This window comes from Felis catus, chromosome B2 (assembly GCF_018350175.1).
Source record: "Felis catus isolate Fca126 chromosome B2, F.catus_Fca126_mat1.0, whole genome shotgun sequence".
In the NCBI taxonomy this organism is placed as follows: domain Eukaryota; kingdom Metazoa; phylum Chordata; class Mammalia; order Carnivora; family Felidae; genus Felis; species Felis catus.
The window spans coordinates 11,518,403-11,535,846 of record NC_058372.1 but is presented as its reverse complement, the minus strand read 5'-3'; the positions used below and the strand labels follow the sequence as shown (position 1 = coordinate 11,535,846).

Sequence of the window (17,444 nt, the reverse complement as noted above, 5' to 3'; positions counted from 1 at the left end):
TAATTGGCCTGCCAGGCGATGGCAAGCATCCACGACAGTGCCAGACCTCCCGTTCTTATTCCAACCCTCTACCACACAACCCAAAACTTCATTTTTGCCCAGAAACCCGTGGACATTTAATCAAATAACATTAGTATAAAACATGCCATGTCATGAAGCTCCTTGCTATTCATGATGACTCAGCAGCTGCTGCAAAACACAGAGGTGACAGACAACGTAAGACAGCAGACAGCTAGCAGGCAGTCTACAAGTCCACAAAAGTTCCAGTAAGGACTAAGGACAGTTTTTATTTTTAGATTGTTAAAAATTGAGCATTTGTATACTCCTGCATACTTTTCTTTGGTGTTTTCTGCCAAAATTAAGTAACACCTGCCGTGTTGATCAAGAAACCCCCAAACATCTTTAATCCCAATTCAAAAGCTAAAATGTATTTTCTTTTTCAATTAAATGGCTAGGGCAAGGGGTGCCTGTGTGGCTCAGTCGGTTAAGCGCCCGACTTCAACTCTGGTCATGATCTCCCAGTATGCGAGTTCAAGCCCCACATAGGGCTCTGTGCTGACAGCTCAGGGCCTGAAGCCTGCTTCTCTGTCTCCTCCTCTCTCTGCCCCTCCCCCATTGACACTCCAGTGTGCGCTTGCGCGCGCGCGCTCTCGCTCTCTCTCTCTCTCTCTCTCTCTCAAAAATAAATAAACATTAAAAAAATGTTTTCAAATGGCTAGGGCAAGAAGCTGGAAGTATTTTAGATAAGGGGAAAAGATAAATTATCAAGGTCTTAAAACTACGCAGCCTAAATCACAACCGATCTAAGGCAATCTGGATCATAAGTATTATGTTGTTAAGGCATCATGTCCCCCAAATTAGTTTATCTTAAGTACATTTAAAAATAAGCTGTGATTGTAACATTTGCCACCTGGAATATATTAACTCCTTTTTAAACTCTGTCCAGATCATCCAATACATGTACTTAAAACATCTTATTTTTTATATAGTAACTTTCTTGTAAGAAGATCTGAGAACTCAAAGACATTTATTCTTCAAGAGAAACAGAAAGCATGTGTGTCTAACTTCCATTCTACAAAAGGATTAGGTTAAATGGCCAGGCGTGTGACCTGAATTCTAATCTTAAATTTGCCTGCAATACCCCACCCCTGTTCCTCACAAAGAAATTTAAAAACCGGCCCTTTCTGTATACATCTGGGAGAAACCTACTGGGAGGTAAAAGTAATGTCACGACTTCTAGCCATTAGCTACTTAAATTATAAACCACAATTTTTACTATTAAAAAATTTCCCCCCAATTTTACTTTTAAAAATTTGCGTTTTAATGATACAATTTAACATCATCACCAAACATGTTAAAATATTCAATACCACCATCATCCAAAATAAAGCAATCTAGGAATTCTACCTTTAATAGGATGCAACAAGTTACCAGACCCTTTCCCCATACTTTTGTTTAACAGCCTTAAGACACACACCTGCACCTTAGCCTCACTGTCAAATTTTATACATGACTTTTATTAAAATAATTTTTTAACATTTTCCTATTCAATTCCCATAATAAACAAATAAGTTTTTTTAAAATAATATTTTCTCAAAATCAAATGTATCGTTTACAATTAGGATAAACTCCTTTTCATACTTCAAACACCCATGAGTGCACAAGGTGGTTAATGAGAAGACCACCAACATTCCTGGGTGTCAAAAGTACCTTAAACTTCTAGAATACGCCCCGTAATATTAAAATATTTCGTGCATGAGATCAGAACTGGAGTCCCGGTCAACTGTGCGTAACAGCCAGTTCTAGCCTCCAAAATAAAATGGGGGGGGGGGGGGAGGGAGTGGATAGAAGAGGAGAGGGAAGAGTCTCGCAGCGGAGAAAAGACGTAAGGGTGAAGAGGGACTTTCAAAATGCCCCAGGACCTAGGTAACTACTATCCGGTTATGGGAGAGGGGGGGAAAAATCTAAGTGGATGCTCTCAGATCGAAGGACACCGGCAGGGGAGACGCGGAATTAATTAATAGCATGAAACAAAGTTATTCCACTTTCTGTGTAACAGCGCCCCGTCCCCACCCCCAGGTGCCTCGGAAGCGGACTGCCTGGGACAGCCCCCTCCCCACACAAACTGAAACGCGGGAGACTAGAAAACAGCAAGCGTATGGGCCTCCAGCCACATCTCTTCCTTTCTCCCTGGAGAGGACGTGAGTAATACCCTCAAACCCCCCAATCCCCGCCAAAACCGAAAGAAATGCGCGCAACGTGGGCCTAGAATTTCTGTTCCCGCCCTGCGCCTGTCTGGGGAAGCCCCTGGCCCAGAAGATCGGGGAGAGGCGGCCCGAACCACACGTGTATGCCGCAAAGATGGGCCTGTCTCAGCCCACTTCCCGTCTCCACTCCGGCGGCCTGAGATCCCGCCGCCTGGCTCGGGCCTTTCCTCGGGCCCTAGCGTCCGCTCCACGTGGGGCACCAGGGCCCCACGCCGCCTGTTCCCTCCCGCTGAGTTCCGAACCCGCTGAGATACCACCGCGTCGGGGTTCCATACCTGGTGCTGTGGTCGCCCCTGCTGGTAAGGCTTAATTGGCCCCTGGTGGCAACGCCGCGTCCGGATCTTGCCGCCACCGCCCCCTCCTATTCCTCCGGCTCCCGAGGCCATGGCGGAGCCTCCGCCGCTTCCCGCGTCGGGGCGGGTAAGGGGGCGGGAGAGGCAGAGGTGGAGGCCTTAGAGCCCCCCCCCGCCCGGCCCCAGCCCAAAAGTCCGCCTTCGCTGCCCACACAGTAGGGCACAGGCACACCAGGAGCCGCGAGGTTTCGAGCAGGAGCGGAGAGAAAATGCGCGCTGGCAGCAGGGAAGGCGGTGGCGGCGACTGAGGCCGAGGAGCTGGCTCCGGTCCGGCAGCCTCCTGCGGACCCCCGCCTCTGTGTATGTCACGGTCTCTATGGAGATCCCCCGCAGAGGACAACGCGATCAGCTCCAGGCGCTGTTTAGGCCTAACTCGACCGCCGGCTGATGGGGATTCTTTCGTCGCCCTAGCCGTAGCTGCCGCAGTTGAAGCCGCCGGCGCCGCCCGCCTACCCCTCCCCTTTGCGCACAGCGCCCGCCCCGCTGCCGTCGTCGTCGTCCCTGCAGTCGCCGCTGCTATTGCGCCTATTGCCGCTGCTAAGGCCGCCGCCGCGGTCGCGAGCCAGAACGCCGTCACTCGTCAGCGCCCGACGCGTTTGCATCATTACACTGCGACCGAATGATAGGCGAAGAGGAAGGGAGGGCCGGCCGAGCCCGCGCTCTCGGCCGCGCGGCACGCTGGGAAGCGTAGTTCAGCGGAAGAACGAAAGGAGGACGCGGAAGGAGATCCTCGGATCACCGCAGAGGCACAAAGCCGCGGGCTCCGTCCTTTTTATTGCTTTTAGCTGTAAACTTGGACAGAGGCATTTAGCATAAAAACAATAACCTCTTTTCATTCAACTTCCCCTTTGGTTGGTAAAGTGGGCAGAAAGTCAACAGATAGTAAAATCGAAGACAGGAGCTAATATAAAAAAAAATTTTTTTTTAATGGTTGAAAAAGCAATGTTGGTGATCTTTAAGCCTAAAGCAGAATTTAAAAATGTATGCGGTTTCATTAATGTCCCATTAACATGTAAGGGCTTTGCTGTCAAACACAAGGACTAGAATTCTGGCCCCACCGCTCTCTAGCTTGACCTTGCAGAAGTCAAAACTTTCTGAGCCTTGGCTTCGTCTTCCGTAAAATGGGAACCATAGTGATCGTTCATGCAGAGGACGTAGTATCTGTCCTGGTAGGCAAGAACTGCAATAAATGGTTACAATTATTACCCACAGGCAGGCAGCTCACATTAGACGTAAGTGGTAGGTTACCGGTAATAAAAGTATACATATATTGCTCCAAATAGAAGGCATTATATTTAGGAAAGTGAGTAAGTGAGCTAGGATCAAAGACTGATCCCACAAAGAATAGAGATTGTAGGAATTGATGGTCAGAAGGGCTTGCTGGGGCGTGCCTGGGTGGCTTAGTCTGTTGGGCCTCACACTTTGGCTGAGGTCATGATCTCGCAGTTCTTGAGTTCCAGCCCCCATCCCCACATCAGGCTCTGTACTGACAGCTCAGAGCCTGGAGCCTGCTTCAGATTCTATGTCTCCTCTGCCCCTCCGCGGCTTGTGCTCTCTCTCTCAAAATAAACATTTTAGGGGCGCCTGGGTGGCTCAGCTGGTTGAGCATCCGACTTTGGCTCAGGTCATGATCTCATAGTTCGTGAGTTCGAGCTCCGCGTGGGGCTCTGTGCTGACAGCTCAGAGCCTGGAGCCTGCTTCCGATTCTGTGTCTCCCTCTCTCTCTGCCCCTCCCTTGCTCATGCTCTGTCTCTCTCTCTGTCTCAAAAATAAATAAAACATTAAAAATAAATAAATAAATAAATAAACAAACAAACAAACAAACATTTTAAAAATTGAAAGAAAAGAAAAGGCTTCTTGGTCATGTGGTCCAGCCCCCACATTCAACCCACCAGACAGGGGTTCAGAGAATTCAGGTGGCCTGCTCAAGGACACTCAGCCCCAGGGAACCCAAAGCCACAACTATAACCCAACTTTCTGAGTTGAGACAAGTAAACAAATAAGGGAAAAAATCTGCTGTAAAAAAAACAGGTTTAGTGCTCCATTTGAGACAATTGATCTTAAAGGTTGTAAGTTTCAGAGTCAAACAGACTTAATTTCAAATCTATCACTTACTAGCTGTGTAGCCTTGGGGAAGTTACTGATCCTCTTTCTAAGCTTCAGTTTCCTCATCTGCAAATAGAATGAATATTTACCTCAACAGGTTGGTGGTTCTAATGAAAGGATTAATATATATAGCTCATAATAAGTACTTAGAAAGCATGTAATATCCAGCTATTAAATACAAATTAACTCTAAGATGTTCATACCATCTCCACCACCAAACTGTACAATTCAAATCACTCTTATAAATCATGTAAGTCAGATTGTGAAACCAAACTTACAGTACCTTGGATTTTGTAGTACCTTTCAGCACCTAAGGAAACAGGCTGTATCAGGCATAGGTTTATAGAGCAAATGGCTTTCAGTGGCACCTCTGACCATAATCACCAAGACTATAAAAAGTTGCCAAATATGACAAACAAAATGAATCTACTTCCTCTTCTGTTTCCTGGTTGTCCTACCTCCGTGCCAGGCTCTACCACTAACTCCCCACTAGACTCGTCAGGTAGATGTGCTCCTTCCCCTAAAGCACCTCATCCTTCTTAAATACAATTGTCTCTCTTTCACAGTTATTAACTAGGTATTTGACAAGCAGAGTCAAGTAGTTCCTAATAAGCTCAGCCAGGGAAGGTCTGTACCTGAATATTTCACTGTGCTGTGTATATAGAAGATCGAACTGTAGTCATGTCTCATTTTCCCTTTTCACTCTACCAGACTCAGAATTTCCAGCACAGGAGAGTGAACGGGCTGGGGCTCAAAAATCATCCCTTTCTTAGAGGCCCGTTATTTGATGTCTGCATGGGACAGACTTCATATTCAAGCTTTGAAAAGGATATGCAAAAGAGCTGGGCCAACCTAAGATGAAACTTCAGAATTGAAAATTGGTAAGATTTAAGGAAGTACGGAAAAATTCACATCCCCCTTTAGCCTTATCTCCACTATTTACCCCATTTTACAGTTATTTCTTTGAAGTAAAACAGTGTTTAAGGGAAAAATAATACATTATTCCCACATTCATGTTACTGAGTTATTGGAAACGTTACCAGACTTGACAGCAAAGAAAAAATAAAAGGCAAGAGAAATTCGCATTCAAAACTTCCTACAGCCTAATTTTACCCTGAAATAGTATCAGCCTCACTGTAGGTTGAAGTAACTTCTTGTGCATAGGTTTGGGATTTGAAAATAACATTGTGCTGAAATTCAGTTTGGAGCGACAATCCCCAAACCTAGAGTTCCTCAAGCATTTTTGGTACAGGACTCATTCTTCAGTTAGGAATTACTAGTAAGAGAATGGATTATAATAAAGTTATTCTGATTATAAAATTTAAAGAATCTGCCTGCATTCAAACATACGAATAATTTTTGAACGTTTCTCTAACAGAGACTATATATAAATTGGAAAAAAGTATCAAAAAATAAATTGGAAAAAAGTATCAAATGACATGGACTGGTAATAGAGATTCCTGAAATCATTCCAGCCATATTAGGAGTTAATAGGCTTTTGAGGAAGGAAATAATTGTTATTTAGCACTTACAATTAATCAATCTCTATAGATGATGAATTGAATCCCTATAAACCCAATAAGGTTCTGTAGTTCACAGAATTGGAAAGTATCACTTAATAAATTGTGTGTTATGAACTAGCTATCTTCTGTATTCATCCTTTTCCTTCTTAGTAACTTCTATTCCCGTCAGTCTTTAGACCTCAACAAAATTGCAGTGGCTCTGAGAAGTGATCTTAAGTTTTGAGTTGTCTCATTGAGGACATTTTAAGAGAAACTCACTCCTCCCCACCCGGGTTTTAAACTCCATGAAGGATTTTTTTTTTCTCATTTCCAGATCCTGAACACATGGACCAGTGTTAACACATAGCACTCACTCTGTACGTACTACAGCTAATCATACCAATGTCAACTGTTCCTATTTTATTGTAATAAATAATACACTGATTAATACAGCTAAACTGCTTTCTATAATCTTACCTAGCTTGCATGTATTTGTTTTCTGTAGTGCATAACAAATTAATTACTTCTCAAATTCATTTATTTATTCCTGATAAAGCATTCAAGAGTATCATGAACAAATCCCTATGATGATGTTATGGAGAGATTCTCATGTAATCCTAACAATCCTTAGAGGAACTATTATCCTCATGTTACAAATAAGGAAACTGGGCATTGAGGGGATAAAAAATAATTTTAAAAATTATTTCAGAATAACAGAGTCAGTATTGGAATGATTTCTCCTCCTCCTAACTCCAAAGCCCATGCTCTTACCCTCACTCTGTCATTTTTGTCGCCAATTTAGAAACTTATCTACCACTTAAAATACGTTTTCTTTGAAAAAATGATTTTCTACCTTAATGGAAAATGGCATACTTTAGAAACCTCTCTGATGGCCTCCACACTGACTTAAATGTTTAGACACTGGTTCTGCCTTACTGCACAGTGAGAATGGATATTTGCCAACTTTATGCTATGATAGCATTGGAAAGACTAGACTCCTATATGTGGCTTAGGATCACCTGAAAATGCAAGGACCTCCATTGTGGCATGAGGACGTGTGGTTATGCAGTAGGATGGCAATGAAGAGTACATCAGCAGGGCCACCTGACTGAAAGGGATATCATAAATCAGGCCTCCAAATTCAGAGAGGAGCCACGTTAGTAAGACCAATAGAATTCAACGTATATCATGGAAACAAAAGAATAGTGTGAAGGATAAGGAGAAAAAAACTAATGGCAATTCGTATCCAAGATCAAGTGGCAGAACCTCACAGAAAACAACAGAAGGACAAGAATTTCTTCCCAATAACCAAGTTTTCAACAAAGATTAGCCCAAGTTCACTTTTCTTAAACCTGGACCCAGTTTTTTCAGCCAGAATGGTTGGTCATATTGGGAGAGATCTCAATTTATGAAAAGCCTGTTACTGCTAGCACCCCCGGCCCCCAAGAAACTTCTTTATCCCCCCCATACAATATAGTAACTGCCAATTATGAATTACCACATGAAGAGGCTGCTGACGCTTCCACTAATTTCACATGAAATGCAATAGTCTAAGCCCAACCTAGATTGAAAAACAGCCTTTATATATTCTTCAAAAGGTAGTCAATTCTGTCCAAAGGAGTATTCAGAGATGACAAGTATAAGAATTTAGAAATTACAGGGGCACCTGGGCGGCTCAGTCGGTTAAGCTCTGACCCTGGCTCAGATCATGATCTCACGGTTCTTGGGTTTGAGCCCCACGTTGGGCTCTGTGCTGACAGCTCAGAGCCTGGAATCCGCTAAGGATTCTGTGTCTCCCTCTCTCTCTGCCCCTCCCCCACACATGCTCTGTCTCTCTCTGTCTCAAAACTAAATAAACTTTTAAAAAATAAGTTAGAAATTACGCATTTATTTTATCTTAACATAAAATGAAGTACTGCTGTGATGTCTATTGAAATTATTATTTTATTGAGAGCAGTTTTAGATAGATCTCTATGATCTTCTACACACATTTTCATGTGATAATTACCAAGAATTACATAGAAAAATAAGGTGAAACTAGTTTTTTTGTTTTTGATTCATTTTACACTTCAGTCTCAACTAGAGAAATCCAAAATGGGGTTGAGATTCTAGGAAGTTATTGGGGTTTTTTAGGTATTTAGGTATTTTTAGGTATTTTAAGGAAGAGGGGCCATAGCATTGAGAAGATATTTAACAATGTACAACATCATGCTCTCATTAACTTACTGTGTCCTCGGTCTTTGGGGAATAAAGTAATACTTAAAACTAAATGAATTAACTAATAGAATCACGTTTTGATTAACTACCTATATCACTTAATTCTAACGTGTCATGTAAGATTTTTCCTCTTCCTATTTATGTCAATGTATACTAGCCTTTGACATAGATGTGTTTACATACATTCCAGTATAGTTTAAGGCATATTTTAAACTTACCAATTATAAATAGAAATTCAGTTTTATTGGATGCAATAAAAACCAAATTCAGGAAGACTCATTCCATCCTAACAGTTAAGACAGTTAATGAATCAACTAGGATTACACATTTCTGTCTAATTTTCAAATATAAACTAGAATGAACATGAACAATGGAGATCAACTCTAAAACAAGAAGTGGATAGTTATAAACAATTTATAAACATAATCTAAATATTAAAAAAATATTTATTGAGAGCCTACTACGGTGATTTCTAATATATGTCACTGTACAAAACAGTAAAACCACCTCTGTTCACATGGTGTATCAGACTTCACCACTTTACTGAGTTGTCTTACAACTTACTGCATTATGGTGTATTAACCACTAGAACTTAGCCCTAATAATTCACCCCCCAAAATTCTACACTCTAAATTCTAAACACATGCTAGTAAATTTATCCTCTATAAGAAATCTATGGGCTTTGTTTCATTTTTAAAAATATAATTAATCAGTTACATCAAAAAAACTGAACTCATCACTAAGGTTGCAAGCTATGTAAAACTCTAATATTTGCAAAACTCAATTTGCTTGCACTAAGTACCAAGGCTTTTCATTTTTAAAAAGCATTGGCAGAGAATGCTTGAGTTTATCAGACCCTAACTCATTAAGATGTTTCAAGAGCATTCTATGAATTAACATGTCGACAACCCAAATGTTCACATCACCACCATAGGAAGGGCACAACCTACCAGTTAAAATGTGTCTTTTAGCCTCTTGCTACTCAAGGACAAGCAGCACCACCGGTCCCTGGAGCTTGTAAAGGGTCTCTGCCATCCCAGGCCTACTCAGTCAGAATCTGCATTTTAACAAGATAACCAGGTGACTCGTATGCCCGTGACATTTGAAAAGCACCGTTTAAAAAAATTAACCATGCCACCAGAACTTATAAAGCACATCTGCTATGTTAAGAGTCTGAAACTAAACATTAGTTATGAAATATACTTGCACATAGATATTTAAAGGACACTTTGGGACTCCTGGGTGCCTCTGTCAGTTAAGCATCTGACTCTTGGTTTCTGGTTAGGTCACGATTTCGGTTCACGGGTTCGAGCCCCACGTCGGGCTCCGCACTGAGGACATAGACCCTGTTTAGGGTTCTCTCTCTCTGCCCCTCCCCATTCACACTCTGTCTCTCTCTCAAAATAAATAAAGAAACTTTAAAAAATAAAGAAGCAACACTTTGCTAATTCCCAAATATCCTTATCTGTACAAATTTTCTTTTCAGAGTGAACTCATGACAGACAAAAAACATGGATGTAGAATAAACCATCTCATAATACCAGGGCCTATGAGCAGAGAAAAGAAATATCAGATTACTTCCTTAGAATTGCTATCACTTTTTGCTTTCCAAAACACTCACAAAATCATTGTTGAGATAGAAAAGCAAGCAGGAATGGACTCTAAGAGCAAATATTCTCTTTCGCTCTCAGTACCAGGTTAGCATCCAAATGCAAAGTGCATGCAAAGAGGTCAGACAACTTGGAGTAAAATCTATAGATTTCACCTTTCCTAAACTATAACAACAGAAATAACAGCTCTCTACTTGACAAATCACAAAAACAATTAAGTTGATTACCTACTTCTAATAGCTCGATCTCTTAAACAGGTGCTATGAAGTCAACACGGTATTCAGATGCAGTATTTTCTCCAAAATTTACGAATGGAAAAAAAAAATAATGGATCCTTCAGTCTAAAGATTTTCTGAAGTTGGTCATCAAAAGTATTCTTTCCACAACACACAGAGGTCTTTACTCCTACAATAAGGAAGGCCTAAAAGTTGTGAACTACAAGAAAAAAATCATTTTTATTTTATTTTTTAAGTCATTTTTCAAAGGCTCACCTACACCTTCCTTCCTCAAGGCCAAATATAAATACATTTGCTCATATGAATATTTATGGATCAAGGCATGGAAGTAATCAGTTATCCAAAGTTTCTGTAAACAGCAGGCTTAGGAATCCCATTTTTCACTAAAATCTACAACAACCAACAACTAGTTGACGAACCAGCAGCTTGTAGAACATGTGGATGTTTTCCTCTTATGTGCATTTCATTTTACTCCAAAGAGAGCAGAAATGAAATTAAGCATTTTTTTCCTTTTCCTTTTTCTTTTCATCAGGATCTTTTTCCAAAGGAAAAAGGAAGGTAGACTACTTACCTGAAATGAAATTCTGGATTTAATGCGTCCTTATTCTCCATTATCCCAGGTTGATTTAACAGATGTAATGATTAGTTAACAAGATGACTTTAACCCGGCACTTATAACCCGTGGCCAATGCCCTCCGTATATCTCACCTTGTTTGGATCCATCATATAGACAATAGACTATCATGGGCTACCAAAAATACGGTTCTTCGAAACCAAAAGACTTTTCAAATATTCTCCAAAGCAAATAGGACTGAAGTTACACTACTCTACATTCAATATTAAATAGGCAGTATTGCCAAACAAACTAAGGCAACCCTGCAGACACTGAGCAAAGCCTACTCAAACACACCACCCCCAGTGAGGGAAAACCACCTCTCACATGAGGGTTTAGGCTCTAGCATATACACCATGTATAGAATTAAAACATCAAAGCAGACCATCGGGCTCCCCAGAGGCGCGAACCAAGCAACAAACAGCTTCTACCAGCCACAATTAAATCCAAGCCGTAACTTAGATGCTTTAAATTAGTAACAGTTAAACCAACTCTTTTTCACTTGCTTGGTCATAAAATCTTGCCCCCGCTGTGAGTCAGCAATGACTCATAAGCACTTCCTACAAGAAACACCTGCTTTTAGGCCCATCCCTTGCAGCTGAAGTGCTGAGATCAATGATTTTAGCCTCATGCTTGCTAATATCGGAGTGTAATCCCTCGTCTGTCTCATGCTAGAGGGTCCCGTGCAGAATTTCAGCGACTGCAATCAGGGAGCACTCTCCCGCTGGGTGGTAAGGAGACAAATCTATAATAAAAGCACTAGGACTTGACAATTGGGAAGGAAAAGCCATTTTTCTTGTTTTCACCGGGAATATGCCTCTCTCTTAACTCCTTCCACATCCTCTGGGCCCTCCCTTTGCAGCCAGGCTTCCTCAGGTACCAGCATCCGTCTTCCTTAAGGTTCAGTTTGGGTTTACAAGCAAAAGGGAGCTGCCTGTTCCCCTTCATTTGTGCCATCACTAACTTTAGAACCGGATCCTTTGAAAAGCATTAAAAACTGAGATGGCAAAAAGAAAGGCAACAGTTCTTAGAAGCTCTCTGTCTTAATTGCAAGCTAAGGAAAAGAGGGATCCAGTGGCTGGTTCATATGTCAGATCTAAACAAGACAGGTCAGATCATTTGCTTAGATTTTTCAGCAATGGTCACCGAAAACTTCCTATCCGTGTGAGCAGTACAGAAAAAGGGGACACGTTTACAGAATGCTGTAGGAGAGGAAAGGGAGGGCTGAGATGAGAAAGGGAAGGGCACATGTTAAATTCCCACCAACAGTCACAAGTAGCCATTTTGGAAACTTCTGCCAGGTCCACAGCTGATCTGAACTCACCTTTGGTGCATTCTCTCTCCATTGGTCAGTCCTCTGAGTCCAGACTGGCTCCTTGTTGACCCACCTTCAAAAGCTATAAAATAAATGGGGGAAAGATGACCGATACCTCCCAGGAATGGTGCAACAGCAGCACAGAGTATCACTTACTAACGCCCTAAATAATGAAGGACTGATGAATAATACATTCGAGAGAAAAGACCCTCCTTGTTGCCACCTCACGGTTCCCTGACATTTTACATTCAGAGGACCAGGCACAAATTGGATATGTGTTTATTACTTGGATGAATGCATAGTCATAGAAGGTTTTGCCATTTGTAGTTCCCTCAACAACTTTTATGTTATGGAATTTTTTTTTCCTGTGTGTTTCAAAACTACTTTAAGTTTGTTAAAATAACCCTTTTGGGTTAAAACACCTTTAATCTCCCTCTTTTCCTTTTCAATACAATTTATCGCAGACCATCTACTAGTTGTAGTGTCAGAGATAAACAGAAGAAAATCACTTTTCCACAATCAGATGAAAACGGTGCTTCCCCTGAGGTATTCTACCCAAATAGGAAGTGTGAACTAAAGGGACGAAGAAAGATCTGTACTTAAAACTTTGGGATACTATCCAAAAAATATTTATTTTATCCTGGGCCATATATTCTGCAGATAGAAACATGATGATGACATATGTCCTACCCTTTAGGGACAAGTAGAAATGACTGTACTATTACTTTATTTTTAAGCATTTTGAATATATACTTATGCAGAAATTTTCCTTTGGGAAATATGTATGACATAAATAGCTTTAAGTGGGTGTTCTCCATTTCAAACAACTTGTCAGGCAGGTGAAAACGTCACATAAACCAGCATTGTTCCCACAATCCCGGGCTCAATGGAATTGTGATCAGGACATTCAAACAGGGAATGTGAGTACAATTTGAGGGTGCCATTCCTTCCTTTAGATGTAAATAAATTCTAGAAAGCTTAAAAGAAGGTATAGTAGGGGCACCTGGGTGGCTCAGTTGGTTAGGCGTCCAACTTCAGCTCAGGTCATGATCTTGCAATTCATGAGTTCAAGTCTCACGTCGGGCTCTGTGCTGACAGCATGGAGCCTGCTTGGGATTCTCTCTCTCTCTCTCTCTCTCTCTCTCTCTCTCTCTGCCTCTCCCCACCCTTGCTCGCTCTCTCTCTCTCTCAAACTAATAAATAAATAAGCTTTCAAAAATTAAAAAAAATACTTTAAAAGAAGGTATAGTAGGGGCACCTGGCTGGCTTAGTTGGTAGAGCATGTGACTCTTGATCTCAGGGTTGGAAGTTCAAGCCCCACATTGGGTATAGGGCTTACTTAAAAATAAAATCCTTTTTTAAAAAATAAGAAGGTACTGTAAAATGTGTACCCTAGACAGAGATACATCAGCCAAAGTTTGCAACAGGACAAGTAGTGTCCCCAAATAACTGCAGCCATTTTGTTAATTCACGCAGACATGGAGTGGCATCTTTCAGAAGCAAGGAAGAGACCAAGGAATATGATTTAAAGTCTCCTGCACTCATATTTAGTAACTAAGTGCATTAAATGAGAGCACTATGCAGTGCCCACTGCATGCCACACACCTCCCTGGGTGCTTTCTGTGCGTTATCCTTCATCCATACAAGTCTTCTAGGGAGGAGGCCAAAAGAGAAGGGTTAAGTACTCCACTCAAAATCGTACACCAGGGATGAGCTCTGAACACAGGTCTAACGGATTTCCAGACCCGTACCTTCTTCATTAGACCCAGACGTATCTAGAACTACCCACAGGCAGGGCAAACGGAAGGAGTGGAGCAGGAGATGTTTGGAGAAGCTGCTGAACCCACTGACATCCTGCCTCTTCTCACACAGGGGGGCCCAGCTGCTTCTCAGCAGGGCCTTGGCAGGATTTCTGCGATAGACTGGGAGTCAGATCAGGGTACTTTGGCAGATGTCTCATTGGACCCCAGACGCCTAGAAGTGAGTTCCCTTCTTTGCAGGGTTGCCAGACAACATATAAGACACCCAGTTAAATTTGAATCTCAGATAAAGAATGAATAATTTTAAAATATAAGTATGTCCCCCAAACTGCAAATATTGCATGGGACAACTTAATTTCTAAATCTGGCCACCCTACTTCTTTGTTCTATTTCAAGATGTCTTGAATTAGAATCAGAGAGTGTGACTTACGACTCTATACATGATCTTCCGCTTGGAATTAATTTATCCTGGCTATGGACTGGAATCATGAGAAACTCACCTGTAAGCACATCGTACCCTCGCCCTCCAGTACACACACCTACTCCAAGCTGTCACGTGGTTAATCATGGGATGCCACCATAATTCACTTGGTTAGAGCCTAGGGCAGCCGACATGAATCTTGTGTCCACAGCTCAGGGATGCAAGAAATGTAAATGCGTACTGAATTCAACAGAACCTGTTTCAAAACCCCATTATTTTAGGCAGAGCGGAAGCAAAGTCACGTCAGGTCTTAACTATGCCCCCCCCCCCTTTTCCAGAACTGTTTCTAGGGCTCACATACTACCGTGGGGGGCCGGCTGTTTCTTGATGTTGTCTGTCCATGCAGACTTTTGCCAAGGCACCCCTCTTTCTGGCCTTCTGGTCCCTCCAATTCACGTGTTTGTTCTTCTTCCCTGCTCCCCTCAGGCACATGTGTCATCCTGGAGTCATACCAACGCTCCAAACGCTTCCTGAAACCCTCGAAGGTCCCAGCTGCCTCGATGCCCAGTGTAGCTATCTCTTTCTGGGTCCTTACTGCACTGCTGGGGTTCTGCCTTTGGGGAGTGAAGCATGGTGTGCTTTGCCATGGAATTTTCCAGACTAGCTCAGGCTTTACTGTCTCCCCAGAGCCCTTCCCCCAGGGAAGGGAACACAGTACCTCTACAGGATACAAAGATGTCCTCTTGTCTCCCCTTGCCACCTCCCAATATTCTCTCTGCCTCTAGAATATCTTTCTCAATCCTTTTTTTTTTTTTTTTTTTTTTGAGAGAGAGGGTGGCAGTGAGTGAGGGGCAGGGCGAGAGAGAGAGAGAGAGAGAGAGAGAGAGAGAGAGAGAGAGAAGCAGGGCTCACCCAAAGCGGGGCTCGAACTCACCTGATAGCAAGATCATGACCTGAGCCGAAGTCAGATGCTTGAAGACTGAGCCACCCAGGCACCCATCTTTTCCTCCCTGCCCCCCAGTCTTTCTCAAGGGATGGCTCCACCCTCCTCAACACCCCTATCCTTCAGCTCCCCAACATTTCTCCAGTGTATCTAATCCCCTTAAGGATTTTAGGTTTTTGGAAGATCCTGGAAGGTTATTTCCTTTACACCCTGGCTTATGCTTCCCCTGAGGCAATGAATACAAGAGATTAGGAGGATAAGGAGAAAACAAAGGAAAGTATCCTAACATCCCAGGACTTTTCTTTTTCAAAGCCAGGCTAACAAATTAGATCCTGATTTGTTCAGGCACTTTGCCTTCCACAGTATTCCACCAATTCTGGCATCAGCATCAGATTGGAAACATTAAAAACATGGATTTTCAGGCTCCACCCAAGGCCTACACAATCTGTGGGGTTGGAGTAGGAATATGTATTTTGGGGTGCATGGGTGGCTTGGTCGGTTAAGTGTCCGACTTCAGCTTGGGTCATGATCTCACAGTTTGTGACCTCGAGCCTGCATTGGGCTCTGTGCTGACAGGGTGGAGCCTGCTTCGGATCCTTTGTCTCCCTCTCTCTACTCCTCCCAGTTCATTCTCTCTCTCTCTCTCTCAGAAATAAAGGAATTATCTAAACAAAGGAATATGTATTTTAGCAAACTCTATCATCTTTCTTTCATATTCAGTTGCGATGGCTCTCTGACCTTTTCTTTCCTTTTCTTCCTTACCCCTGGAGTGGCAATATCTGGTTTTAAAAAAAATTTTTTTAATGTTTATTTATTCTTGACACAGAGAGAGAGAGAGTATCAGCAGGGGAGGGGCAGAGAGAGGGAGACACAGAATCGGAAGGAGGCTCCAGGCTCTGCGCTGTCAGCACAGAGCCCGACGCGGGGCTCGAACCCACAGACTGCTAGATCGAGCTGAAGTAGGATGCTCAACCGACTGAGCCACCCAGGCACCCCCATATCTGGTTAAAGATTCCTTACACAGAACCAAAAATCTAGTATGGAGTTCTGTATCCATCTTTCAAAGGGCAGGTCACCTGAAGGCCAAGAGGATGTTCATGTGTCCCATCACCTCTTAGCTCTTTTTTAAATGTTTATTTATTTGGAGAGAGAGACAGAGACAGAGAAAGTAGGGGAGGGGCAGAGAGGGAGAGAGAATCCCAAGCAGGCTCCACACTGTCAGCACAGAGCCCAGCTCGGGGCTCAATCTCATGAACTGCGAGATTATAACCTGAGCCAAATTCAAAAGCCGGCCACTTAACCAACTGAGCCACCCAGACACCCTGCCTGTTACCTAGCTCATATCCCATTTTTCCCACTGTCCTGTCCAGGTTCCCAGAAGAGAATCTGAGTCTAACCCACCAAACGGGGCCATGCCCAAAATGTATCTCCATCCTGTGTCAAATGCAAAACTATTTCCCAGTAACATAAATGCTGCTTGGTTCTTACAAAGAATCATCAGCACATCTAAGCAGTCCAGTTTTTCATGGTTTGGGGATACTTCCAGAAGAATGGCCTAAGCAATTAAGATAATATGTCTAAAGTAGATAAATTATTAAGTAATATTTTTTATTATTTTTTTTATTAAGTAATCTCTACACCTAATGCAGGGCTCAAACTCACAACCCCAAGATCAAGCATCACATGCTCTGCCACCAGGTGCCCCAAGAAGTAAGATTTTTTAAACTGCTTGTATTGTTTAAATTATTGCTAAATGCTTTCTTAACTGATTTGGAGAGAACAGTTCACCTTTTAAGAAAAAAAAAGTGAATATGGCGAGATAGGTAGGAGACATTCAGCTGGCAAGATCATTGGCCTATTTTATTCCAAAATGAGGTAAGGAGTACTGAGCTAACTTGCAGGTCTTAAAGGAGTATGTCCTAAGGAGTGAGAACAGACACACCAGCAGAAAATCATTCACAAGTAATGGTAGGAAAGACTCACCCCCTGGGATGGTTGTTGATATTTATAAAAGTCAGCGAGGATTATTGACCTGTCTCACCAAAACAGTCATTTCTGTTATTATGACATCAGAATACTACCCCACGTCAGATAACAGAGC

General features: G+C 42.4%; 1 protein-coding gene and 1 long non-coding RNA gene across 8 annotated transcripts in view; one reads left to right on the top strand and one right to left on the bottom strand.

Annotated features, from left to right (window-relative positions):
- The window catches only part of NUP153 (nucleoporin 153), a 91,872-nt gene extending 74,491 nt beyond the window's left edge, over positions 1 to 17,381 (bottom strand). Inside the window, exons 1-5 of one of the 7 annotated variants that reach the window (XM_006931416.5) lie at positions 17,327 to 17,381; positions 12,229 to 12,301; positions 9,396 to 9,502; positions 4,736 to 4,792; positions 2,543 to 3,800 (exon numbers count right to left, since the gene is read on the bottom strand). In XM_006931416.5, coding sequence (XP_006931478.2) covers positions 2,543 to 2,653 — 111 coding nt within the window. In that variant the 5' untranslated portion in view covers positions 2,654 to 3,800; positions 4,736 to 4,792; positions 9,396 to 9,502; positions 12,229 to 12,301; positions 17,327 to 17,381. Of the gene's footprint in view, positions 1 to 2,542; positions 3,801 to 4,735; positions 4,793 to 7,247; positions 7,293 to 9,395; positions 9,503 to 12,228; positions 12,302 to 17,326 lie in introns of those variants that run through there. The other 6 variants (XM_019830198.3, XM_045057072.1, XM_019830197.3 and 3 more) reach the window with 6 other exon arrangements.
- LOC111560417 lies at positions 1,814 to 6,704 on the top strand. The gene is made up of 3 exons (XR_002742173.2): positions 1,814 to 1,926; positions 2,080 to 2,201; positions 5,438 to 6,704. It is a non-coding gene; the product is annotated as an uncharacterized LOC111560417 (long non-coding RNA).
- Positions 17,382 to 17,444: the final 63 nt, after the last annotated feature.